Source organism: Denticeps clupeoides, unplaced genomic scaffold (genome assembly GCF_900700375.1).
Source record: "Denticeps clupeoides unplaced genomic scaffold, fDenClu1.1, whole genome shotgun sequence".
Taxonomy (NCBI): domain Eukaryota; kingdom Metazoa; phylum Chordata; class Actinopteri; order Clupeiformes; family Denticipitidae; genus Denticeps; species Denticeps clupeoides.
The window spans coordinates 233,159-259,978 of record NW_021630092.1 but is presented as its reverse complement, the minus strand read 5'-3'; the positions used below and the strand labels follow the sequence as shown (position 1 = coordinate 259,978).

At 50.1% G+C, this 26,820-nt stretch overlaps 2 protein-coding genes across 3 annotated transcripts in view; one reads left to right on the top strand and one right to left on the bottom strand.

The window, feature by feature from the left end:
• Positions 1 to 3,192: 3,192 nt before the first annotated feature.
• LOC114783342 (riboflavin kinase) lies at positions 3,193 to 5,292 on the top strand. Its single transcript, XM_028968786.1, has 4 exons — positions 3,193 to 4,070; positions 4,335 to 4,486; positions 4,734 to 4,836; positions 4,917 to 5,292. The coding sequence occupies exons 1-4, from the start codon at positions 3,989 to 3,991 to the stop codon at positions 5,048 to 5,050; spliced, it is 471 nt and encodes a 156-aa protein (XP_028824619.1). The 5' UTR covers positions 3,193 to 3,988; the 3' UTR covers positions 5,051 to 5,292.
• A 245-nt stretch (positions 5,293 to 5,537) lies between these two features.
• The window catches only part of LOC114783332 (proprotein convertase subtilisin/kexin type 5-like), a 29,917-nt gene continuing 8,634 nt past the window's right edge, over positions 5,538 to 26,820 (bottom strand). The window contains exons 9-37 of one of the 2 annotated variants that reach the window (XM_028968772.1): positions 25,936 to 26,036; positions 25,675 to 25,778; positions 25,477 to 25,594; positions 24,979 to 25,167; positions 24,588 to 24,724; positions 22,107 to 22,232; positions 21,907 to 22,009; positions 21,303 to 21,496; positions 21,143 to 21,227; positions 20,173 to 20,276; positions 19,962 to 20,100; positions 19,760 to 19,879; positions 16,861 to 16,959; positions 16,160 to 16,296; positions 15,782 to 15,988; positions 15,579 to 15,647; positions 14,852 to 14,894; positions 14,606 to 14,748; positions 14,302 to 14,508; positions 14,123 to 14,206; positions 13,823 to 14,018; positions 12,839 to 13,053; positions 12,515 to 12,757; positions 12,075 to 12,308; positions 10,287 to 10,464; positions 10,004 to 10,209; positions 6,784 to 6,884; positions 6,469 to 6,670; positions 5,538 to 5,997 (exon numbers count right to left, since the gene is read on the bottom strand). In XM_028968772.1, the coding sequence (XP_028824605.1) occupies positions 5,612 to 5,997; positions 6,469 to 6,670; positions 6,784 to 6,884; positions 10,004 to 10,209; positions 10,287 to 10,464; positions 12,075 to 12,308; positions 12,515 to 12,757; positions 12,839 to 13,053; positions 13,823 to 14,018; positions 14,123 to 14,206; positions 14,302 to 14,508; positions 14,606 to 14,748; positions 14,852 to 14,894; positions 15,579 to 15,647; positions 15,782 to 15,988; positions 16,160 to 16,296; positions 16,861 to 16,959; positions 19,760 to 19,879; positions 19,962 to 20,100; positions 20,173 to 20,276; positions 21,143 to 21,227; positions 21,303 to 21,496; positions 21,907 to 22,009; positions 22,107 to 22,232; positions 24,588 to 24,724; positions 24,979 to 25,167; positions 25,477 to 25,594; positions 25,675 to 25,778; positions 25,936 to 26,036 (4,470 nt within the window). In that variant the 3' untranslated portion in view covers positions 5,538 to 5,611. Of the gene's footprint in view, positions 5,998 to 6,468; positions 6,671 to 6,783; positions 6,885 to 10,003; positions 10,210 to 10,286; positions 10,465 to 12,074; positions 12,309 to 12,514; positions 12,758 to 12,838; positions 13,054 to 13,822; positions 14,019 to 14,122; positions 14,207 to 14,301; positions 14,509 to 14,605; positions 14,749 to 14,851; positions 14,895 to 15,578; positions 15,648 to 15,781; positions 15,989 to 16,159; positions 16,297 to 16,860; positions 16,960 to 17,336; positions 18,847 to 19,759; positions 19,880 to 19,961; positions 20,101 to 20,172; positions 20,277 to 21,142; positions 21,228 to 21,302; positions 21,497 to 21,906; positions 22,010 to 22,106; positions 22,233 to 24,587; positions 24,725 to 24,978; positions 25,168 to 25,476; positions 25,595 to 25,674; positions 25,779 to 25,935; positions 26,037 to 26,820 lie in introns of those variants that run through there. The other variant, XM_028968771.1, reaches the window with a different exon arrangement.

Here is a 26,820-nt window from a genome sequence, read left to right as displayed (position 1 = left end):
AATCCCAGTCAATGACAAATTCTGATGAAGTCTGTTTTGTTCCTGAACAGACTGCCGGTATGATGCCGTGTGGCAGGAGGCGGGTCTGATGATGTCATCAGGGCGGGGCTCAGCTCATTTATCTCAGACTTCTCATCACATTAAAAACTTTGTTTAGACTGTCATAATAATCAATTTCTGTATTTTGTAGAGGGGAATGGCTTTTCTGTATCACTAAAGCAAGTAAAACTAGAATTACGCTTTTATATTTTTAAATCAATTTTAACTTGCTGGGTCGGTTATGGGTCGTCGGTTGCCTGTCCTGTTCGCCGTGAGGTCAGTTCAGAGTGTTGACGGTGTGAATAATGGAGTTTGTATAGCATTTATATAGTTTGGGCAGTTTAGAGAGAGTTCGAAGATACAGAGTAAAATTAATTTAGATTATATGAGATTATATTCAATTTCACACTTTCAGTGTAAAGTCTGTAAAAGTGACACTAGTGTTAGTGTTGAATGACAGTGACTCCGCCCCTTCCCAGGTAACAAGCCCATATGGGTGGTACACAGGTACCAGACAGCCCCCCCATCTTTATATGATATTGGGGGCTCCCGCTTGACCAACGCCCAGTGATCTCTGGCGTCCGGGCCAAAGCCAGGAAGCTGGCTGACTTGTTCAGAAGCGGCACCACTGCTCAGATTTCCATTTATTCCAGTTAATAATAACGTTAATAGTTGTGTGTGTTCCTGCTGCAGTGATTTAAGGGACATTACACACGTGCAGCTTCAACTGGGAGGTGGAGACCAGATGGTGCAACGTCGGGTGGAGTGAAGGGAGCCAGTAGGAGCAGGTTAGCTGGGTACAACATGACATCCCCTTCTTGACATCGGATGAGGACAACATTGTTGGCCTTTCTTTGCTGTCTCCCTTCTACGATGCTGCTGTAGAACTGGTCGGCGGAGGAAGATGTTGTCCCCCTCGTGAAGTCCATGAGCGTCGTGTCCCTTGCTACTCCCCCTGGTTTAAAGGCCAAACAAAGGCTGCTGAAGCAATAAAGCGAAAGACATCTGATGTAAAAGTAAAGTGAAGTGATTGTCACATGTGATACACAGCAGCACAGCACACGGTGCACACAGTGAAATTTGTCCTCTGTATTTAACCCATCACCCTGAGTGAGCAATGGGCGGCCATGACAGGCGCCCGGGGAGCAGTGTGTGGGGACGGTGCTTTTGCTCAGTGGCACCTTGGCGGGTCGGGATTCGAACCGGCAACCTTCTGATTACGGGGCCGCTTCCTTAACCGCTAGGCCACCACTGCCACTTACAATCGTGAATGTGCACAACCATCATCGAAAAAGAGAGGAAACCCCCCAGGTTTCCACCTCTCATGCGGTCACTGGAGGTACTTTATTATTTGACATTTTTAGATCAAATATGAGTACACATACTGACATGATCTGTGGTTCCTTTAAGGTAACAAACTGTGGAATCAATTAGATACCAGACAGAATACACTCAGTAGTTTATTATACACATATGTGATCATTTATGTAGAGACATTATTTGGCGATAGATGTCTTGTAATGTGTATACACGTGAACACATGAAGCTTCGAGAAAGGAACCAACTGGCCTAGGAGTAGAGTTGGATTCAGGAGAACATTTACATTTCCAGCATTTACCAGATGCCCTTATCCAGAGCGACTTACAGTCAGTATTTACAGGGACAGTCCCCCCCTGGAGACACTCAGGGTTAAGTGTCCTGCTCAGGGACAAGATGGTAGTAAGTGGGGTTTGAACCTGGGTCTTCTGGGCTACCCCAACAATGAACTTCTCTCTGCTGCGATCAGGGAAGTCCAACACAGAGAGGATGAGGAGGATCTTCTTCCCGCAGGCTATACAAGTTCTCAAAAACCACAATACACTCCAGCACTTTCACACTCAATCACTTCTGGACTCAATTCCCCTAGAAATCCTTGCACAAACTTTTAATTCAATTCTTAACTCTCTTTATCCTTGCACGATTACCTTGTTATACTTTGTCACTTTATACTTAAAGTGAAGTGACTGTCACATGTGATACACACAGTGAAATTTGTCCTCTGCATTTAACCATCACCCTGATTGAGCAGTGGGCAGCAGTGGGGAGCAGTGTGTGGCACTGTGACGTCCCATGGCAGACTATGGGTGTATTCTGTTTGTGTGTGTGTGTGTGTATCTCTCTTTCTGTCTCTGTAATGTTGCAGGGTGGCTTCTCATCAGCCCATCATTGGACTCTTCCCACTTCCTGCCATGATTGGTTGGCTGTAATAAGGAAGAGGACTCAAAATGGCGGCTGCTTTGGGACAAGGGGAGGTGTTGGTGAAAAGGAGAATGTGGTGTGAGGTAGAAAAGAGGACGTTGTTGGTGAAGTGAAGGATTGTGACCAGAAGACAAGACATAGACTGCCCAGACCTGTTTTGTGTTTTGTTGTTTCAATGTCCTTGTTTGTAATAAAGTATTAGCCTTAAGTGTTGTCGCATCGTTTTGGAGTTTATACTCCTATGTCCCATTTGTTATGTCCCTGACCCTAGACCGGGGACGTAACAGGCACCTCAGGGGATTTGAACCGGCAACCTTCTGATTACGGGGCCGCTTCCTTAACCGCTAGGCCACCACTCACCCTGCGTTGAACTTTGAATTTGACTCCAGCTATTTGCACACCTTTTTGCACACCTTCACCCTACCTGTTACACATATTTTATGTCTTAGGTTAGACATAAAAGTGTAATATTTACATTTACAGCATTTATCAGACGCCCTTATCCAGAGCGACTTGCAATCAGTAGTTACAGGGACAGTCCCCCTTGGAGCAACTTAGGGTTAAGTGTCCTGTTCAGGGACACGATGGTAGTAAGTGAAGTTTGAACCTGGGTCTTCTGGTTCATAGACGAGTGTGTTACCCACTAGGCTACTACCATATTTGGTTATGTTTGCATATTGGTTCATTGTTTACTTGCAATATTTGCAATAATCTTGTCTGTACCAGTCGCTAAAAGCATTTCACTGCATTTTATACCGTGCATGACTGTGTATGGTTCAAACAAATTTTGAATTTGAACTTGGAACAAGGCATGTTCCCATGTAGACAGGTGGTTGGTCCGATGGCGGCGATGCTTCATCCTCCCGCCAGGTGGCAGCACAGCGCCACTAAACCTCCATATCGGGAAACCGTCAAGGAAGAAGCCGCTTCCGTTCACGTTTAAAGTGATTCTCGAACTCCGCTGTCTTTCTGTCCGACTCGCTGTCGGTAAAGCTAGAACGGTGTTTTACGCCATTTCAATTCCATAATAACTTGCCTTGTTTTGACTGACGCGTATTTCGGTCCCGCAACGAGACTTTTATTTTGCCACCGCGGTGAGTCAGGACGCCGGCTGCAGCGTCACCTTCAGCGCGTTATTACATCTGGACAACTTTCCAGCGAGAGGAGCTACAGACCCGAAGCTGGGACCTGATCCCGAGAGCTGAACCCGGGACACGAACCCGAGACCTGAACTCGGTACCTGAACCCGGGACACGAACCCGGGACCAGAACCCGGGACCAGAACCCGAGACCTGAACTCGGCACCTGAACCCGGGACACGAACCCAAGACCAGAACCCGAGACCTGAACCCGGGACCAGAACCCGAGACCTGAACTCGGTACCTGAACCCGGGACACGAACCCAAGACCTGAACTCGGCACCTGAACCCGGGACACGAACCCAAGACCTGAACCCGGGACACGAACCCAAGACCTGAACTCGGCACCTGAACTCGGCACCTGAACCCGGGACACGAACCCAAGACCAGAACCCGAGACCAGAACCCGAGACCAGAACCCGAGACCTGAACCCGGGACCAGAACCCGGGACCAGAACCCGAGACCTGAACCTTTGCCCCGAGACGCTGATATTCAGACCAACACGTAAACGGTGTAGAAGCTTCAAGGCTCTGATCAGAAGCCGGAAGTGGTAAAACCCGGTGGAGTCGGGATGAGAAGTCTGCCGTATTTCTGCCGGGGGGAGGTGGTTCGAGGCTTCGGGAGAGGAAGTAAGGAGTTGGGGATTCCGACAGGTACGTGGAACGTTAACGGCGTTTACTGTGGCCTTGTCGAATCTCGCGAGAACAACGCGGAATGTAGCTCCGCCCCCAACCGCTGGAGCAGAAGTTTCTCAGTAACCAATCAGCACGTTTTACTAAAATCACTGCTTTTAAATCACTGTTCGTGCTCGATTTGGTAGACCAATCGCTAACTTGATTTACTGAACCTAACCAGTGTTTTTACCCATGATGCAATGCAGTGACCTCCGTGTGTGTGTGTTTGGTGTGATTGTGCAGCGAACTTCCCCGACTCGGTGGTGGCGCAGCTGCCTGCGGACATCGGGACCGGGATCTACTACGGCTGGGCCTGCGTGGGCAGCGGGCGGCGCCACAAGATGGTGACGAGCATCGGCTGGAACCCGTATTACAACAACACACACAAGTCCATGGTACTCGAGCAGCACACAACTCACACACACTTTTTACCAAAATCACGAATGGCATGAATTTGACTTGTGACTGATCCGTAAATGCGAACGCAGCCTGACCTCAGGGGTTCCGTGGTCACATGATCAGGTCTTTCACACACAAGACATGTCACCATGTCCCACATCTGGAAAACATCCGCTTCGCTGTCCCTGTAAACACTGACTGTAAGGAGGTCAGGGGTCATTCAGGGGCTCCTCTGTGTTGCAGGAGACTCATGTCATCCACACGTTCAAGGAGGACTTTTATGGTCAGGTCCTCAGCTTGGTGCTGGTGGGGTACATCCGTCCTGAGCGAAGCTTCAAGTCGCTGGGTAGGACACCTACACACACACACACACACACACACACACACGTCAAACGCCCTAAATGTTGAGTGTGTGTTTGTGTTTAGATGACCTCGTAACCGCAATCCACAGTGATATAGAAGCGGCAAAACAGAAGTTGGAACAACCAGAACATCTCAAACTGAAGGACGACGTTTTCTTCCAGACGGCAGAACCAGAGGTCATCATGAATGGCCACTGACCTTGGTTCAGACCTTCTGTAGCAGTTCTGTGTGTGTGTGTGTGTGTGTGTGTGTGTGTGTGTGTGAGATGTATTAGAACAACATTCTGCATAATTAATAAGAAGCCATGTTTACCGGAACACACACGATGTATAAAGCTGTCTGCTGAGTAAAAGGCCGTGTAATTAACCACCGGATGGTTTATATATTGTATATATATTGTGGAACTTATTATTAAATTCTACACTGGAACTTCACACCATTTTTATGTATTTGTTAATTCTATATATAATATTTTATTAATCGACTTTAATAATTCAGGTGTTCGGTCACGTTCTACTGCTGTAGTAGCTACTAGGGTTCTGGTCGCTTTGATGATGATGCATCTAACAGTAGTGCTGAGACCATGATGGGTTCTACCAAAATTTTAATAACCTATAATATTAATGATCATCTCTGTAGGACCACACAACATTTATTACACTTCATATTCAAGATTCATATCAGTCAGGAGGATAAATAGAAAGATCTGGAGTGAAGGTAGGAGCAGTTGTATCAGTGCAGAAGACTGTGGGTGTGGCTCATTTGAGGGCGGAGCTCTCATCACCGTAGTCCTCTTCGGGTTCATCTTCATCCAGGAGGCGGTACTTGCGGTAGATGGTTCCATCCTGAGACATGTACACAATGTCCTCTTCATCATCATCATAGTCCTCCAGGCGGTCGTGGTACAGACCGGACTCGTCCAGGGAGGGGGCGGGGCCGGCGCCGTGGGCTGACAGCTTCTCGTATCCACGCAGCATGACAACAGGAGAACGTGGACGCGTGGAACGTGTCCACAGCAGCAGGAACAGAACCCCACCCAGGACGAAGACTGCGGCCACCAGCCCGGCCACCAGGCCACGCACCCCCCCGATACCCACGTCTCCAGGCTCCTCGAACCTGAAGTTCTCACCAACAACACATCCATCTAAACACAAGACAGGAGAACGTGTTGAGCAGACAGGATATAAATGATAAATAATATGACATTTTAATATAGAATGGCAGTAGAGAAGGTGGCTGCAGATGCTGTCTCTACATGTTCACACGAGGTCAAGTTCTCCAACCTGAAGGTGGAGCTTCATGTCAGATTAATGGAGTAGGAACACGGGGTGGTAGTAGCCTAGTGGGTAACACACTCGCCTATGAACCAGAAGACCCAGGTTCAAATCCCGCTTACTACCATTGTGTCCCTGAGCAAGACACTTAACCCTAAATTGCTCCAGGGGGGGACTGTCCCTGTAACTACTGATTGTAAGTCGCTCTGGATAAGGGCGTCTGATAAATGCCATAAATGTAAATGTAAATGGTGAAATGATGGACACTATTTGTGTGGATTGAGGAGTTCGTAGGAGGCATCTGGGAACCGTAGCCAGTTATTGGTGGAGGTGCAGCGCACCGTCTGATTGGTCACATCGGCAGCACTCCCACGGGATGAGAAGGTCCGAGTCCAGAGTCCAGCGGTCAGTCCTGCAGCAGCTCAGGCAGCGGCCGTCCTCCGCCAGTCGCTGGACAGCAGGACACTCGGTGCAGGCCTGTGGCCCCGGGCCCTTACACTCCAGACAGGACGGGTCACACGGCTCACAGGCCACCTCTGGATTCTGGGAGAGCACCAACAGGACACGCCCAAAATCGTCATCATCATCATCATCATCTTACACAGTCACACAGCGAAAGAAGAACCGGACTGATGAAGTCCCAGTTAGCACGGTACCATGGTGGAAGGATACGTTCCTGCCAGGCACTGGGAGAAGCAGATCCCAGCATGAAGAAGAAAGCCATCAAAGCAGGAGGTGCAGTAGAGGGCACCAGAACCTGGACAGACAGGATGTGCATGAACCTCGATTATTAATTCATTGTAGAACAAAACTGAACGTGCAGGACTATGAAATAACACACGAAGTTACGTAATAAGCAAGAAGTCTCTCCAAACCAGTGGTGGCCTAGAGGGTACGGAAATGGACTCGTAAGGGTTGAGGGTTCACATGGCAGGGTAGTGTACATATACGGTTGTATATTGTCTATATTATATTGTGTATATTATATTAGTGTATGTGGGACGGTGGGTGTTGAGAACTGAGCTCAGGGTGAATGTGCGCCTCACTGTGGCAGGTCCTGCACGTTGCATGGCAGGGTAGTGTACATATACGGTTGTATATTGTCTATATTATATTGTGTATATTATATTAGTGTATGTGGGACGGTGGGTGTTGAGAACTGAGCTCAGGGTGAATGTGCGCCTCACTGTGGCAGGTCCTGCACGTTGCATGGCAGGGTAGTGTACGTATACGGTTGTATATTGTCTATATTATATTGTGTATATTATATTATATTAGTGTATGTGGGACGGTGGGTGTTGAGCTCAGGGTGAATGTGCGCCTCACTGTGGCAGGTCCTGCACGTTGCATGGCAGGGTAGTGTACGTATACGGTTGTATATTGTCTATATTATATTGTGTATATTATATTATATTAATGTATGTGGGACGGTGGGTGTTGAGCTCAGGGTGAATGTGCGCCTCACTGTGGCAGGTCCTGCACGTTGCATGGCAGGGTAGTGTACGTATACGGTTGTATATTGTGTATATTATATTGTGTATATTATATTATATTAGTGTATGTGGGACGGTGGGTGTTGAGCTCAGGGTGAATGTGCGCCTCACTGTGGCAGGTCCTGCACGTTGCATGGCAGGGTAGTGTACGTATACGGTTGTATATTGTCTATATTATATTGTGTATATTATATTATATTAGTGTATGTGGGACGGTGGGTGTTGAGCTCAGGGTGAATGTGCGCCTCACTGTGGCAGGTCCTGCACGTTGCATGGCAGGGTAGTGTACGTATACGGTTGTATATTGTCTATATTATATTGTGTATATTATATTATATTAGTGTATGTGGGACGGTGGGTGTTGAGCTCAGGGTGAATGTGCGCCTCACTGTGGCAGGTCCTGCACGTTGCATGGCAGGGTAGTGTACGTATACGGTTGTATATTGTCTATATTATATTGTGTAAATTATATTATATTAGTGTATGTGGGACGGTGGGTGTTGAGAACTGAGCTCAGGGTGAATGTGCGCCTCACTGTGGCAGGTCCTGCACGTTGCATGGCAGGGTAGTGTACGTATACGGTTGAATATTGTGTATATTATATTGTGTATATTATATTATATTATATTAATGTATGTGGGACGGTGGGTGTTGAGCTCAGGGTGAATGTGCGCCTCACTGTGGCAGGTCCTGCACGTTGCATGGCAGGGTAGTGTACGTATACGGTTGAATATTGTGTATATTATATTGTGTATATTATATTATATTATATTAGTGTATGTGGGACGGTGGGTGTTGAGCTCAGGGTGAATGTGCGCCTCACTGTGGCAGGTCCTGCACGTTGCATGGCAGGGTAGTGTACGTATACGGTTGAATATTGTGTATATTATATTGTGTATATTATATTATATTAGTGTATGTGGGATGGTGGGTGTTGAGCGCAGGGTGAATGTGCGCCTCACTGTGGCAGGTCCTGCACGTTGCATGGCAGGGTAGTGTACGTATACGGTTGAATATTGTGTATATTATATTGTGTATATTATATTATATTAGTGTATGTGGGACGGTGGGTGTTGAGCTCAGGGTGAATGTGCGCCTCACTGTGGCAGGTCCTGCACGTTGCATGGCAGGGTAGTGTACGTATACGGTTGAATATTGTGTATATTATATTGTGTATATTATATTATATTATATTAGTGTATCTGGGACGGTGGGTGTTGAGAACTGAGCTCAGGGTGAATGTGCGCCTCACTGTGGCAGGTCCTGCACGTTGCATGGCAGGGTAGTGTACGTATACGGTTGTATATTGTCTATATTATATTGTGTATATTATATTATATTAGTGTATGTGGGACGGTGGGTGTTGAGCTCAGGGTGAATGTGCGCCTCACTGTGGCAGGTCCTGCACGTTGCATGGCAGGGTAGTGTACGTATACGGTTGTATATTGTCTATATTATATTGTGTATATTATATTATATTAGTGTATGTGGGACGGTGGGTGTTGAGCTCAGGGTGAATGTGCGCCTCACTGTGGCAGGTCCTGCACGTTGCATGGCAGGGTAGTGTACGTATACGGTTGTATATTGTCTATATTATATTGTGTAAATTATATTATATTAGTGTATGTGGGACGGTGGGTGTTGAGAACTGAGCTCAGGGTGAATGTGCGCCTCACTGTGGCAGGTCCTGCACGTTGCATGGCAGGGTAGTGTACGTATACGGTTGAATATTGTGTATATTATATTGTGTATATTATATTATATTATATTAGTGTATGTGGGACGGTGGGTGTTGAGAACTGAGCTCAGTGTGAATGTGCGCCTCACTGTGGCAGGTCCTGCACGTTGCATGGCAGGGTAGTGTACGTATACGGTTGAATATTGTGTATATTATATTGTGTATATTATATTATATTAGTGTATGTGGGATGGTGGGTGTTGAGCGCAGGGTGAATGTGCGCCTCACTGTGGCAGGTCCTGCACGTTGCATGGCAGGGTAGTGTACGTATACGGTTGTATATTGTGTATATTATATTGTGTATATTATATTATATTAATGTATGTGGGACGGTGGGTGTTGAGCTCAGGGTGAATGTGCGCCTCACTGTGGCAGGTCCTGCACGTTGCATGGCAGGGTAGTGTACGTATACGGTTGTATATTGTGTATATTATATTGTGTATATTATATTATATTAGTGTATGTGGGATGGTGGGTGTTGAGCGCAGGGTGAATGTGCGCCTCACTGTGGCAGGTCCTGCACGTTGCATGGCAGGGTAGTGTACGTATACGGTTGAATATTGTGTATATTATATTGTGTATATTATATTATATTAGTGTATGTGGGACGGTGGGTGTTGAGCGCAGGGTGAATGTGCGCCTCACTGTGGCAGGTCCTGCACGTTGCATGGCAGCGGTGGCAGGTCTTGTCCTGCTGGTCAGGGTAGTGTGTATTGGGACACACGTGCAGACAGCTTGTCCCCAGCAGGAAGTAGGCGTCTCTGCAGCTGGTGCAGCGGCTGCGGTGACCCACACATTCTGCACACGGCTGGTCACAACGCTCACACACCCCACTACTGTTGCCATAGTAGCTAGAAGAAAAGGAGAGATGGGTGAAAGAAAAATCCACAATGAGAGCAGTAAAGTGGCTGTAGGGGCGTGGCTGTACCCAGTCCCACAGGTGTCCACACAGAAGGGCTCATGGCGGAGCAGCCCAGGGGAGCAGGTGAGACAGTCGCTGCTGTGATGCCCTCCACAGGTGGCACAGGTCACATGACATCGCTCACATGACTGCTGACTGCTGTCGGCATAGTAACCTTCTGGACAATGAGGAACGCAGGTCTGATCTTCAGAGACACAAACAGAACTCACTGATGAGATACTGGTTGATGGGACAGGACAGGCAGTGTGTCTGGGTGTGTCTGGGTGTGTCTAACTCACTGATCAGATACTGGTTGATGGGACAGGACAGGCAGTGTGTCTGGGTGTGTCTGGGTGTGTCTGGGTGTGTCTAACTCACTGATGAGATACTGGTCAATGGGACAGGCCAGGCAGTGTGTCTGGGTGTGTCTAACTCACTGATGAGATACTGGTTGATGGGACAGGACAGGACAGGCAGTGTGTCTGGGTGTGTCTGGGTGTGTCTGGGTGTGTCTGGGTGTGTCTAACTCACTGATCAGATACTGGTTGATGGGACAGGACAGGACAGGCAGTGTGTCTGGGTGTGTCTGGGTGTGTCGAACTCACTGATGAGATACTGGTTGATGGGACAGGCCAGGCGGTGTGTCTGGCTGTGTCTGGCTGTGTCTGGGTGTGTCTGGGTGTGTCTGGGTGTGTCTAACTCACTGATGAGATACTGGTTGATGGGACAGGCCAGGCAGTGTGTCTGGGTGTGTCTGGGTGTGTCGAACTCACTGATGAGATACTGGTTGATGGGACAGGCCAGGCGGTGTGTCTGGCTGTGTCTGGCTGTGTCTGGCTGTGTCTGGGTGTGTCTGGGTGTGTCTGGGTGTGTCTGGGTGTGTCTGGGTGTGTCTGGGTGTGTCTGGGTGTGTCTGGGTGTGTCGAACTCACTGATGAGATACTGGTTGATGGGACAGGCCAGGCAGTGTGTCTGGGTGTGTCTGGGTGTGTCTGGCTGTGTCGAACTCACTGATGAGATACTGGTCGATGGGACAGGCCAGGCAGTGTGTCTGGCTGTGTCTGGCTGTGTCTGGCTGTGTCTGGCTGTGTCTGGCTGTGTCTGGGTGTGTCTGGCTGTGTCTGGGTGTGTCTGGGTGTGTCTGGCTGTGTCTGGCTGTGTCTGGCTGTGTCTGGCTGTGTCTGGCTGTGTCTGGGTGTGTCTGGGTGTGTCTGGGTGTGTCTGGGTGTGTCTGGGTGTGTCGAACTCACTGATGAGATACTGGTTGATGGGACAGGCCAGGCAGTGTGTCTGGCTGTGTCTGGGTGTGTCTGGGTGTGTCTGGCTGTGTCTGGCTGTGTCTGGGTGTGTCTGGGTGTGTCTGGGTGTGTCTGGGTGTGTCTGGGTGTGTCTGGGTGTGTCGAACTCACTGATGAGATACTGGTTGATGGGACAGGCCAGGCAGTGTGTCTGGCTGTGTCTGGGTGTGTCTGGGTGTGTCTGGGTGTGTCTGACTCACTGATGAGATACTGGTTGATGGGACAGGCCAGGCAGTGTGTCTGGGTGTGTCTGGGTGTGTCGAACTCACTGATGAGATACTGGTTGATGGGACAGGCCAGGCAGTGTGTCTGGGTGTGTCTGGGTGTGTCTGGGTGTGTCTGGGTGTGTCTGGGTGTGTCTGGCTGTGTCGAACTCACTGATGAGATACTGGTTGATGGGACAGGCCAGGCAGTGTGTCTGGGTGTGTCTGGGTGTGTCTGGGTGTGTCTGGGTGTGTCTGGGTGTGTCTGGGTGTGTCTGGGTGTGTCTGGGTGTGTCTGGGTGTGTCGAACTCACTGATGAGATACTGGTCGATGGGACAGGCCAGGCAGTGTGTGTGTGTCGGCCCGTTGCACAGCAGGCAGGATCGGTGGCAGGGTTGGCACAGTCCAGCCTGGTCCTGGTATGAGCCTTCCAGACATGGACTGACGATCTCGCAGTGACCCTGAGAGTCCATCCGCTTGCCCCGCCCACAGCTCAGACACGATGATGGAAGGGTTCCAGAACATGTCAGACAAGACCGATCACAATCTGTGCAAGACACACGTGTTAGAATGACCACCTGCTTCCTCTGAACGGTGAAGATGAATGAACAGTGAAGACTACAGTGTTTCGTCTGCATGATGTAGTGACGTTGACGACTCTTCACTCTTCTCCATATTCACGGATTTCCTTTGTCAGTTAATTTTTTAAGACCAACTGCAGCCAGTACAGACGTGTGTGTGTGTGTGTTGTACCCCTGCACTCGTCTCTCTGCTTGTCCTGATATGTGTGGGACGGGCAGGAGGACAGGCACCGCCCACGATAACGCAGGTTTCTCCCACGTTTGCAGGCAGTGCAGTCGTCTGCATGCGGACCGTCACACGCTGCACAGTCGTCATGGCAGGAGTCACACCGCCTGTCCGGCACGTCGCCGTAGAAACCCCGAGGACAGTCGTTCACACAGCGGCCGGAGTACAGGAAGTAGTACTCCTCACAGTCTGAGCGGGAAGCAGAGTGGTGTTCAGGGAAGCCACATGAACACAACAAGGACTTTGTGCAGATTTGTGGGCGTGGCTCACCGCTGCATTGCTGCTGTGTGCCACAGCGGGAGCAGCCGGACGGGCATCGCTCACACGCGTCCTCCGACTGGCGGTAGCCTGAGGGACAGCGCTCCACACACTGGTGGCCCATCAGCAGGAACTGCGCTACACACTTCACACACACACTTGGTCCCCCGTCACAGAGGAGACACTGAGATGAACACGGCGCACACACACCCCTGTCTGGGTAGCCGCTGTTAAGAGATGCACACACAAATGTTATTGTAATGTGTGTGTGTGCGCATGTGTGTATGTACATGTTTGTGAGTGTGTGTGTGTGTGTGTGTGTGTGTGCGTGTGCGCACCTCTGACACTCAGGCACACAGTGGCCATCCTGCAGGTAGAGTTATACCAGGTCAGACTGACACTGCAGCCAGTACAGATGTACGTGTGTGTGCGTGTGTGGTGTACGTGTATGCATGCTCGTGTGTGTAGTGTATGTGTGTGTGTGTGTGTGTGTGTGTGTGTGTGTGTAGTGTAGTGTAGTGTATGTGTGTGCATGTGCGCACCTCTGACACTCAGGCACACAGTGGCCATCCTGCAGGTAGAGTTGTACCAGGTCAGACTGACACTGCAGCCAGTACAGATGTACGTGTGTGTGCGTGTGTGGTGTACGTGTATGCATGCGCGTGTGTGTAGTGTATGTGTGTGTGTGTGTGTGTGTGTGTGTGTGTGTAGTGTAGTGTAGTGTAGTGTATGTGTGTGCATGTGCGCACCTCTGACACTCAGGCACACAGTGGCCATCCTGCAGGTAGAGTTATACCAGGTCAGACTGACACTGCACCCAGTACAGATATACGTGTGTGTGTGTGTGTGTAGTGTATGTGTGTGCATGCGCGTGTGTGTAGTGTATGTGTGCGTGCGTCTATGTGTGTGTGTGTGTGTGTGTGTGTGTAGTGTATGTGTGTGTGTGTGTGTAGTGTAGTGTAGTGTAGTGTAGTGTATGTGTGTGCATGTGCGCACCTCTGACACTCAGGCACACAGTGGCCATCCTGCAGGTAGAGTTGTACCAGGTCAGACTGACACTGCAGGCAGGTGTGGCTGTTTACACACTGCACACATCCTGATGTGCATTCCTCACATCTCCATGACGACTCGTTCCCGAAACTTCCCTTTGGACAGCGGGACACACACTCCCGAGATGTAGAGAGAAAGCGCCCTGCGTGCGAATACACACACACTCAGAAGATCCAGAGGAGGAGGAGTTGGTGAATAGTGTAAAGCCCTGGTGTCTCACGACTCTCCAGCTCATCGCCTGAGTACCTGCTCTACACGCGTTACACTCGTCTTTCTGGGGTCCAGAGCACGAGCTGCAGGACGGATGGCACTGGACACACTCCTCTTGGTCTAGATTTAGGGTTAAAAACATAATTCACACAACAATGTGTGTAAGGGACTGTTAGTGTAGTATTGGTGTGTGCGGTGTGTTCACGCTCCCATACCACTCAGAAAGTGCTGGGACTGACAGTGGACTTCAGAGGGACCAGTAAGACACCGGCCGTCCTCCAGTCGCTTCCCCACCTCACACGAGTCACAGTCATCATGGGCGGGTCCTCCACATGTACGACAGCGTTTGTGACACAAGTCACACTCACCATGCTGCACATCAGCATACAGACCGTCCACACACACACTCACACACACACCATCTAGAGAGAGAGAGAGAGAGAGAGCGAGAAAACGCTACTTAATATACAATCGACACACACACACACAAGATCACACAACTGCACACACTGTCGTCACCTGACAGGAAGTATCCCTCCTCACACCAGTAGCACTGTTCCTGGTCACAGATGAGGCAGTGTGCATCACAGTGCTCACACACTCTGCTGCTGTTCACACCGTACGTCCCGTCAGGACAGTGCCGGAGACACTGCGCACCAAATCTGCCCCAACACACAACACACCGACAAGTCACAACACAATACAGAAAACGTGCACTACTGGGTCATTTGATACTGGAAACGGGTTGAAATGCAGAAGACGTACTGGTAGAAGTCCTGATGACAGGAGGAACAGTGTTTGGGGTCAGCTGATGGATAAAAAAAAAAAACATTACACAACAATTGGGCTCAAATAATTTGTTTCATTCATGATTCATCACTTCCACCAGAAACTGCAGTGCCATGTTTGGTACAGTCCAGCACAGGACACGTAGATTCCAACCAGGTCCCAACTAGTCCCCGACCAGGTCCCAACTAGACCCCGACCAGGTCCCAAATAGACCCCGACCAGGTCCCAAATAGACCCCGACCAGGTCCCAAATAGACCCCGTCCAGGTCCCAAATAGACCCCGTCCAGGTCCCAACTAGTCCCCGACCAGGTCCCAACTAGTCCCCGACCAGGTCCCAACTAGTCCCCGACCAGGTCCCAACTAGTCCCCGACCAGGTCCCAACTAGACCCCGACCAGGTCCCAATCTGGTCCTTATTCAATACTGACAAGTCATATTTTATGGTAAATTTAGAGCTAAACTAAAACAAGTTTGTGTTTGTGTTAGGAGTGAAATAACGCTCAGGGTGGTGGTAGCCTAGCAGGTAACCTAGCCTAGCATGAACCAGAAGACCCAGGTTCAAACCCCACTTACTACCATCGTGTCCCTGAGCAGGACACTTAACCCTGAGTGTCCCCAGGGGGGGACTGTCCCTGTAACTACTGACTGTAAGTCGCTCTGGATAAGGGCATCTGGTAAATGCTGGAAATGTAAAGTAACTCACTCTTCTGACAGCTCCCACAGCCTTCTTCACACGGCACACACTCTTCCAGTTCAGGGTCCTCTAACTCATCTAAAGACACTCACAGAAACATATTGTTGATTGGTTATAATGATTAGAGTTTAGATGAATTGTTCCCTTGGGTTTCTGGACTTTCTGTTGCTGGTAGGAATGCAGCAGGAATGAGATGATGATGATGGACCCACCTTCTCCACATGTGAGGGGAACGCAGCGTCCATTCAGAGGAAAGAAGCCAAGGCTGCAATGGACACACTGATCCCAGGACACACACACTCGACAGTGTTCAGGACACGGCTCACACACGTTCTTCAGTGAGAGGACGTGAAAATGCTCCTCTGGACATGACTCACGGCACTGGCCCTCAAATAAATAACGCTCAACACCAGCATGATCTAAGGAAGGTGATGGAACCAGGAGTTACACCAGCAGAATTCCTCAACTTCCCCCTTCCCCATCTGAAGTGATTTAGCCTGCTGATGTCCAGGCTTCGCGTTGTTCTAAGGTGGACCCGTGATTTGTTATCGACTTGGTTACTTTCTAATGGAAGACCAGAAGGGCCAGACCTTTCCAGCAGCTGGTGCAGCGGTCAGGTCCATCATCATCACATTCATGACACGTGTGGTGGCAGGGCTGGCAGCGCCCATCCAGCTGGTATTTTCCCCTCACACAGCGAAAGACACACCTTCCACCGTCAAACAGCCTGCAGGGGACACAGGAAGCAGCAAAACCAGCTGTGAACACTGGAGATAGAATGGAGAAGTGCCGGCTTGCAGGTCATCTTCCCACGCAGCTCTGACACACTGACACTTCCTCATGGTCCATTTAAATACATCAAACGCCTGGCCAGGTGAAGCTCAGCGTCCATCTCCTCCCTTTCTCCTCCGTTCTCCACACTCGCAAGAGCCCTTTGCCTACCTGGTGCTGGAGATGAAGGAGGAATCAGTAGACACTGCAACACAAACTCTATGGTCTAAAGAAGACTGCTGTATTCTAAAGTGGTGTTGGTCCTAAACGTCAAACCAGGGACAACGCAATCAGAAGCTCTTCAGCTCTGCATTTTAATGCTTTATCAGTTCAGATCATTTTCTGATGTAGAGGAACATTCGGGTCATGATTTCATTTCAGCATTGATGACTATTTCTGAACATCTCTTTTCTCCATCATTAGGCACCTTGATGTTCACTTCAGGTCTTATTATACGATATTTTCAGGTTTTGAAATGAAGGTACAGAAACACAGCTGATGTCCAGATAGCTGCCCTCACCTGGTGGAGATGCACTCGAGACAGTCGTCCTCCTCCGGCCCGCTGCATCGGCTGCAGGAAGCGTGGCATTGCTGACACCCCCCCATTCCTGCTGACGTACTCACCTGAGAACCAAACAGTGACAGGCAACACCGGTAAACAACTGTAGCCCAACGTGGACCTTGGTGGGCCACCTGAGGACTGGAAAAATGTTCTTCCAGAATCAATGGAGGTAGAACGTCACACGGTGGAGAACTTGCTGTTGCCCGGTGTCCTCTCCCAAGACTGGACCCAACAGCTCCACTATGCCACAACATTGCTCACTCCAGCTCCAGCTCAGGTCTTCCTTCAACGGCCTGATAGTGAAGGACTTCAGGTTCCGGGAACCGGAGCGAGAACATTCACGCCATGAGAGCAGCAGATGAGATGATCCTCCACCTCAACCTCCGGCTCATTTACGTCCACAAAAGAAACAAAAGACGGCAGCAACATTGGAGTTAGGAGAGATCATTTTAATGTTTGTAGGAGCCCATGACTCGGGGTAAATATTAATCATCATAACCTTTAATAAACAATGGCTCTATGTTCCAAAAGAAGACAAAAGAAGAAGAAGAGAGGGGGCAGATATAAAAAGAAAAGCAGGAACGGGATTGGAGCTCTCGCACATACACAACATCCTGCATGACATCAAAAGGAGGTTTGTGCCCCTGAATGGCAAGAACTCATCCATGTCTGAGGTTCCTGAGTAGCATAACATCACAATCAGCTCCAAAAAAAACCCAAAAGTGGCTTTTTATTTTCAAAAGTCATTATTAATGAAAGATCAGCAAGTTTCTACTGAGTGAAGCCAGCAGCGTGGCTCACCAGCACGGCTACAAAAGTGTCAAGTAACAAAACTCTTTTTCTGGCCTCAGCACCACAAACGTACATCAATTATTGCGGTTTACAGGTTTACACTCTGGTTATGGGTTCAGTAGAGAGGTATGTGGCACCAGGACCTTCTCCATAAATAAAACCATCATAAACTGTAACGTCTAGAAACACAAAAACAAGAAAAGTGTGGTGGGCTCATCTGCATGGTCCCATAGCACCACTACGCCTCTACGTTCTACAGCCTACCAGCATCACGGTCGGGTCGGGACCGACCCCGCAACACAACATACAGAATCATCAGAAAACAAAAATTAAAGCATTAAAAACAACAATTAATACAAATGCTGAACATATTATCTACAATACTTAGATAAATTAAGGATTACGATGTGTAATAAAAGCATGGGAAGTGCAGGTGGTGAGTATAGCAGGTTTATTTATTGCATTGTGACTCTGGCGGCCCGGTGGTACGGTACATTCTCCGCTTCTCTACAGAGGGAGGAGCCGAAGTGACGGAGGCACGTTGTGGCTTCAGACGACTGTGTGTTCCGCAGTTTCGCACGTGCATGTACACACGCACACACACACACACACACACACACGCACACACACAGCCCCTCCCACAAACATAACCTGGTAAATGCAGGCTGGGCGGTGCAGTAAATCAGGCCTGTGTAGTAGTTTGGGTGTGTTAAGAGTGTGTGTGTGTGTGCACGCAACACATAATTTGCATGAGCGACAAGCTGCATCACAGGAAAAGTGAAAGCACACATCTCTATTAAAAACAAAAAAAAGTGTAACATTTCCACACCTGGCGCCCCCAGAGCCTTGTTCCCCTTGGGGGGCGGGGCTATTTGATGATTTGGCATCCATGCTTTGGTCATGAAAAAATACTGACACGTATTTCTGTCTACGGCCACTGCAGCGAGCCGGCAGTTTGTTCGGTACAGAAGGTAGGTGTGTTGTTGATGTGGCGTCGCCGCGGCGACGCAGTCCCGTCTGAGGCGTGGCTGGCCGCTCAGCCCCGTAAAGAACACGTTCTACAGCAGAGCTGCTGCAGAACTTTCCTCTGACAGAGATTGTTCTTTTTCACCAGAACACAGAAGCTACCCTCGGCCCAAGACTCTTCATTTGCTTTCCACAGGCAGGAGGAGAGGAGGAGAGAGCAGAGGGGGAAACGGGGTCGAGGAAGGTCAGAGGTCAATCAAGGGGTTTTTATTTCCATCCATCCAGCCGGGAGGCGGAGACAAGTCCGGCAGGGGCGATGGATAGAGGGAGAGAGACAGAGAGAGAGAGAGAGAGAGAGAGAGAGAGGGAGAAACAGAGAAAAATCAGAAGGTTGATTTCAAAATCCTCGCCACCCCGAGAGAGGAGCCGCTGGTAAAAAATCAGGTGAATTACTGCTGTCAGCATTGAAAGATTGTATTGTGATTGTAATTTAGCCTTTACACCGGGAACAGGAGAATATGCCGCCGGTAAATATGATTGACACAAGTGGGCGTGTCCTTGGGCGTGTCCCAGCATGGGGTGTGATGTATGATTTTTGCTGCGTCAATTATGGACAGTCAGCATTTTGGAAAACATCAGAAACACCTGAAGGGGATTTCTTCCGATTTGGCAAAAATGTTCAAAATCTGCTCAGATTTTGGTGGTCAAAAGGTCAAGGGTCGACAAAAATAACCCGTTCATCGCCAAAACTCATTTTAAATATCAAACATTTATTGTTCTCTTCTCCCGCGGAGGTTTATTCAAACTGTTTCTTGGGACTCTATTCGTCCTGATATTTGTGGGTGGTAGTAGCCTAGCGGGTAACACACTCGCCTATGAACCAGAAGACCCAGGTTCGAATCCCACTTACTACCATTGTGTCCCTGAGCAAGACACTTAACCCTGAGTGTCTCCAGGGGGGGACTGTCCCTGTAAATACTGATTGTAAGTCGCTCTGGATAAGGGCGTCTGATAAATGCTGTAAATGTAAATGTAAAAATATTTTTTGAAACTGAATGTGTTTTGTGGAGCTGTGTAGGTGTAATAGGGAGTGTAATACTCACCATCTTTACAGATGGTGCTGACAACACACACCCCGCCCTCCAGGTTGTAGCCACTCACACACGTGCTGCAGTTGTGTTCACCTGGACCAGTGCAGGTGTAGCAGGTGTGGTCACACCTACACGTATGACACATGGGACACGTTGATGTAGGACACCACCTTCTAGAGCGATTCAGCGGGTGACTGGCGCTCCACTCACTTGCGGCAGGATTTGCGCAGCTCCCCATTGGCTGCCTGTTCTTGGGCCAAGTAATAGCCAGCACTGCAGCTGGACACACAGCGCCAGTCCTCCATGTAGTAGCCCTCCGCACACTCGTTACACGCCTCCATACCGGTACCTGCACACACAGTCAGATGGAGGACGTGCCTGCACGCACAGGAACTGGAGGTGGAGAAGGCGGAGAACGTACCTGCACACGTGGCACACGCCGGGTGGCACGGCTCACAAGTCCGTCTGTGCCCATTGTAGTAGGTCCCCGGGTCACAGGACAGCTGGCACCGGTTCCCCTGCAGACTGGTGGAAGAAGATCTGTGAGCATCAGTTCTTCACGAGGACACCTTCTACCAATCAGGACTGAGCTGCTCTCTACCATTAATCTAATAGTTATTGTCATTTATAGTCATTTATAGTAATGGGGCAGTGGTGTCCTAGCGGTTAAGGAAGCGGCCCCGTAACCAGAAGGTTGCCGGTTCAAATCCCGATCCTCCAAGGTGCCACTGAGCAAAGCACCGTCCCCACACACTGCTCCCCGGGCGCCTGTCATGGCCGCCCACTGCTCACTCAGGGTGATGGTTAAATGCAGAGGACACGTTTCACTGTGTGTACCGTGTGCTGTGCTGCTGTGAAACACATGTGACAATCACTTCACTTTCAGTATTTACCAGACGCCCTTATCCAGAGCGACTTACAGTCAGTAGTTACAGGGACAGTCCCCCCTGGAGACACTCAGGGTTAAGTGTCCTGCTCAGGGACACGATGGTAGTAAGTGGGGTTTGTGACTGGGACACGTTACAAAGTACACAGTGAAATGAAACAACGTTTCTCCGGAACCTGGTGCTACACGGAACATTTCAATTGAAATAAAGTGTGTGTGCAACACAAACCGGGGACACAGGGAGTGCAAGAACCTGATGGGCCTGGAGCTGGAACATCTGCCTGAAGGAACTTCTGTATCGCCATATACCGGTCGTTTTAAAATAATTTTATTAACAATAGGAAAATAGGAAAAGGAAAGAGGACGCGCTGTAGAGGTGATTTTAAATTAACGTAAGAAATGTTATCACCGAATTATCTCCTAAGCGTAAAATAACAAAGTATTTTGGTCCCTGTGGTTGATTGTCTGCTTGTAGGTGTGTGTGCTTGTGATCAGTCATTCGTACCTGAACCCAGGTTTGCAGTCAGTGCAGATCCCGGACGCGCTGCACTTCCTGCAGCTCTCACTGCACTTCCTGCACATCCTGGAGTCTGTAAAACCCCCACACGCACGTCAGGGTTTTTAAATGGACGCCGCCGCGTGGGGACGCTCGGGGGACTACTTACCCAGCTGGAGGTAGAAGCCGTCGGGGCAGGTGGGCACGCAGGTGTTGGAACCTTCCTTCAGGTAGAAGCCCGGTCTGCAGGAGGAGCACTGATCACTGCGGCCGCCCACACAGGACTCGCACAGCGCCGAACACTTCTTACACCGCCGCTTATCATCCCGGAAGAAGCCCGCCGGACACTCGGACACGCACGTCCTGCGGGGACGGATATACACAGAACAGGCATCGCTCGTCATTGTGGGACACGGTGAAACGGGTCCTCTGTATTTAACCATCACCCTTGGTGAGCAGGGTTCATCAAGGGGACCTCAGTGGCACCTTGGCGGGTCGGGATTCGAACCTTCTGATTACGGGGCCGCTTTCTTACCCGCCAGGCCACCACTGTACCTACTGAGCACCTCTGAACCCCACTTACTACCATCGTGTCCTGTAAGACGTTACCCAATACGTACTGTACTACGTCTCTTATTTACGGACATTTCCCCAGAATCCCGTCTCTAATTCTACCTTCTACAGGAAACAAATGAGAGGATGGAGCAGATAATCGTCCCTGGCAGAGACACTGTCTGCTGCTAGTCCAAGTGTGTGTGTGTTTTCTAGTGTACCTGGTGTTGTTCTTGAATTTGAGGAAATAGTGCAGGCAGTTGATGCACTGCTGTGGACCTGGACCTTCACAGCCGTTCTCACTGCACTCGGGGTCACACTCACCTGGACACACACACACACACACACACACACACACACACGTTGTATGGAAACAGTACGGTGAAGAGTGAAGTCGTGCGTTGGTGTTCAGTAGACAGACCATGATACTCCTCAAGAGTCTCTTCTTCCGTTGGCTGTTCAGGGGCGGAGCGCGGCTTCTCACTCCGCCCGGAGTACGGGTGGACCGAGGTTCCGTACAGGACCAGAGACCACTCCTTCAGCTTACCTACAGAGAGGAGGAGGAGCACAAGACTTAAAGTGGTGGCAGGGCAAGGTGCAGACCACTACACAGAGATGACGGGTCCAGTAAGAACGCGAGGTTTTTGGTGGACGGACGCATGACGGGTCCAGTGAGAACGCGAGATTTTTGGTGGACGGATGTGTGGTGGGTCCAGTGAGAACGTGAGGTTTATGGTGGACGGACGTGTGGTGGGTCCAGTGAGAACGTGAGGTTTTTGGTGGACGGACGCGTGACGGGTCCAGTAAGAACGCGAGGTTTTTGGTGGACGGACGTGTGGTGGGTCCAGTGAGAACGCGAGGTTTTTGGTGGACGGACGCGTGACGGGTCCAGTGAGAACGTGAGGTTTTTGGTGGACGGACGCATGACGGGTCCAGTGAGAACGTGAGGTTTTTGGTGGACGGACGCATGACGGGTCCAGTGAGAACGTGAGGTTTTTGGTGGACGGACGCATGACGGGTCCAGTGAGAACGTGAGGTTTTTGGTGGACGGACGCATGACGGGTCCAGTGAGAACGTGAGGTTTATGGTGGACGGACGTGTGGTGGGTCCAGTAAGAACGCGAGGTTTTTGGTGGACGGACGCTTGACGGGTCCAGTAAGAACGTGAGGTTTTTGGTGGACGGACGCTTGACTGGTCCTGTCGAGGTTTTTGGTTGACGGACGCGTGACTGGTCCAGTGAGAACGCGAGGTTTTTGGTGGACGGACGCGTGACTGGTCCAGTGAGAATGTGAGGTTTTTGGTGGACGGACGCGTGATTGGTCCAGTCGAGGTTTTTGGTTGACGGACGCGTGACTGGTCCAGTGAGAACGCGAGGTTTTTGGTGGACGGATGTGTGGTGGGTCCAGTAAGAACGTGAGGTTTATGGTGGACGGACGCATGACGGGTCCAGTGAGAACGTGAGGTTTTTGGTGGACGGACGCATGACGGGTCCAGTGAGAACGTGAGGTTTTTGGTGGACGGATGTGTGGTGGGTCCAGTAAGAACGCGAGGTTTTTGGTGGACGGATGTGTGGTGGGTCCAGTGAGAACGTGAGGTTTTTGGTGGACGGACGCGTGACGGGTCCAGTAAGAACGTGAGGTTTATGGTGGACGGACGTGTGGTGGGTCCAGTAAGAACGCGAGGTTTTTGGTGGACGGACGCTTGACGGGTCCAGTAAGAACGTGAGGTTTTTGGTGGACGGACGCTTGACGGGTCCAGTAAGAACGTGAGGTTTTTGGTGGACGGACGCGTGACGGGTCCAGTAAGAACGTGAGGTTTATGGTGGACGGACGTGTGGTGGGTCCAGTGAGAATGTGAGGTTTTTGGTGGACGGACGCGTGATTGGTCCAGTCGAGGTTTTTGGTGGACGGACGCGTGACGGGTCCAGTAAGAACGTGAGGTTTTTGGTGGACGGACGCGTGACGGGTCCAGTAAGAACGTGAGGTTTTTGGTGGACGGACGCGTGACGGGTCCAGTAAGAACGTGAGGTTTATGGTGGACGGACGCGTGACGGGTCCAGTGAGAACGTGAGGTTTTTGGTGGACGGACGCGTGATGGGTCCAGTAAGAACGTGAGGTTTATGGTGGACGGACGCGTGACGGGTCCAGTGAGAACGTGAGGTTTTTGGTGGACGGACGTGTGGCGGGTCCAGTAAGAACGCGAGGTTTTTGGTGGACGGACGCTTGACGGGTCCAGTAAGAACGTGAGGTTTTTGGTGGACGGACGCTTGACGGGTCCAGTAAGAACGTGAGGTTTTTGGTGGACGGACGCGTGACGGGTCCAGTGAGAATGTGAGGTTTTTGGTGGACGGACGCGTGACGGGTCCAGTGAGAACGCGAGGTTTTTGGTGGACGGACGCGTGACGGGTCCAGTGAGAACGTGAGGTTTTTGGTGGACGGATGTGTGGTGGGTCCAGTGAGAACGTGAGGTTTTTGGTGGACGGACGCGTGACGGGTCCAGTGAGAACGTGAGGTTTTTGGTGGACGGATGTGTGGTGGGTCCAGTGAGAACGTGAGGTTTTTGGTGGACGGACGCGTGACGGGTCCAGTGAGAATGTGAGGTTTTTGGTGGACGGACGCGTGATTGGTCCAGTCGAGGTTTTTGGTTGACGGACGCGTGACGGGTCCAGTGAGAACGCGAGGTTTTTGGTGGACGGATGTGTGGTGGGTCCAGTGAGAACGTGAGGTTTTTGGGAGACGGACGCGTGACTGGTACAGTAAGAACGTGAGGTTTTTGGTGGACGGACGCGTGATTGGTCCAGTCGAGGTTCATGGCTGGTCCTCTCGGACCTCAAGGTTTAAGGTGGATGGAAGCGTGACGGCAGGGTGAAGCGTGACTGGTCCTCTCGGAACGCTGGAGATACCTGGGGCTTTCTGGCTGCGTAGCTGTGATGGCGAGTCGTGGATCTCTAGAACCCAGTCTCCTGCAGCCTTCTCACCCCAGCAGTGCGTGGTCATGAACTCCCAGTTCTTAAAGCCTTCCATCGAGTGGTCAAACAGCCTGGACACACACACAGGAGATTTAATCCACCAAATGTCAAGTTACATTTACAGCATTTACCAGACGCCCTTATCCAGACTTACAACCAGTAGTTACAGGGACAGTCCCCCCCCTGGAGACACTCAGGGTTTCGTGTCCTGCTCAAGGACACGATGGTAGTAAGTGGGTTTTGAACCTGGGTCTTCTGGTTCATCCGCTAGGCCACTACCAGCCATGGTAATTGTGTGCAGGTGAACGTCTTCTCTGGTTCGTACCTGTTGGCCAGGAGCTGAGACTTGGTGCCGGACGGAGAGGTGAGGTTGATTGACAGGTCTCCCCGGCGGGGGTGCTGAATCGTGATGCGCACCACCACGTGTTCCAGGTAGATGACATGGTGGTTGGCATTGTCTGTGCAGCCAGTCGCTTTGTACATGGATCGAACCACATGCTCAGGCCGAATTGTCCTACAGGAGACAGAATCATCATCATCATCATCATCATTTCCTGCACACAACTGCGACCACAGTGATGAGTCTTTAAAAGGGCAGGAAATTCAGGCGGAGGGACGAAAAATGTTTACAGCAACGTGGACTGTGGAGGATTCCAGATTACCCATAATCCCAGTACTCCATAACCACCTAACCAACATGGGTCTAGTCAACTAACTAACTAACTAACTAACATCAGTTACATTTAACAAGCCTCATAAACACACACTTTTTCCCCATGCGCTTCAGGAGGTGCTTCAGTGGAAGGGCAGTTGCTATGGTTACCTGAATTGTCGGTCAGCATTTTCCAGACAGATGTGCTGAGCGGGGACCTGCTTCCATCGCTCCGCCTCCCTCACCATCGCCTCCGCGTCCATCAACCCAAAGCCATAGAGATGACTGACTGCAGAAACAACCAATCAGGTGAAGGCACTCCACATGGAGCCACTCCCCCCACTCCGGCCTGCGCGTAAGTGGAGGTACCGTTGTATCCTGCCGCATTGGTTTTCCAGTCCGGAGCGCTCAGATGTCCAGCGCGAGACGTTTTCACGATGATGTGCTGAACGTCCCTCCATGTTAGGAGAGGACTGAGACACACACACACACACACACACACACACACACCATACATAAACCAAAACAGATACAAACCATACTAAAATGTGCAAATAAAAACCTTCTTCTGGAAAGTTGACCGTGTGTGCGAGACAGTGCGCGTGTAAATGTCCTCCATTCCTGTCTTACTTTGCTTCTAATGCCAGCGCGATGATCCCAGCAGCCATCGGTGCGGAGGCTGAGGTCCCCGTGTGGCTGTCAGTGCAGCGCTGGCGGAGGTCAGTAGTTATCTACAGATGACGACAACGTCATAAAACATGAATATTACAAACATCAGATGTACAGTAGAGACCAAACGTCTGGACACCTTCTCATTCAACGTGTGTTCTTTATCTTCATATTTTCTCACTGAAGGCATCAAAAATATGAATGAACACATGTGGAGTTCTGTACTTAACAAAAAGTGGAGACCTGACCTCCACAGTCACCGGACCTGAACCCAGTCCAGATGGTTTGGGGTGAGCTGGACCAACAAGTGCTAAACACCTCTGGTGTTGAACTCCTTCAAGACTGTTGGAGAAGCATTTCAGGTGACGACCTCTTGAAGCTCATCGAGAGAATGCCAAGAGTGTGTAAAGCAGTAATCAGAGCAAAGAAACTAGAATATAAAACATGTTTTCAGCTATTTCACCTTTTTTTGTTAAGTACAGAACTCCACATGTGTTCATTCATAGTTTTGATGCCTTCAGTGAGAATCTACCAACGTAAATGGTCATGAAGATAAAGAAAACACGTTGAATGAGGAGGTGTCCAGACTTTTGTCCACTCAAAAGAAGTAAAGGAGCCGCAGTGAGTGGTGTGAGGAGTGACATGGAGGCTCGAAAAGCTGCTGAGAGACGGAGGAGCTGCAGACATGAGAAGAAGTGAAGAGTCGGTTACAGACACGTCTTCTTCTTCCTGCGTCCTCATGCTGGATTTGGTCCTTTTGGAAGGAGCCAGGAGATGAGTGTGTAAGACTGTGGCGTGTGTGTGTTGGGCTTCAACAAAAGAGAGAGGAATTTCACACCAGTGTGT

What these genes read in the sequence shown, in the direction of transcription:
- LOC114783342 (XM_028968786.1), top strand. Translation starts at nt 3,989, where the DNA reads ATGAGAAGTCTGCCGTATTTCTGCCGGGGGGAGGTGGTTCGAGGCTTC. An exon ending in GGAGTTGGGGATTCCGACAG is followed by an intron (nt 4,071 to 4,334) that starts GTACGTGGAACG and finishes GTGATTGTGCAG; the next exon opens with CGAACTTCCCCGACTCGGTG. An exon ending in GCGAAGCTTCAAGTCGCTGG is followed by an intron (nt 4,837 to 4,916) that starts GTAGGACACCTA and finishes GTTTGTGTTTAG; the next exon opens with ATGACCTCGTAACCGCAATC.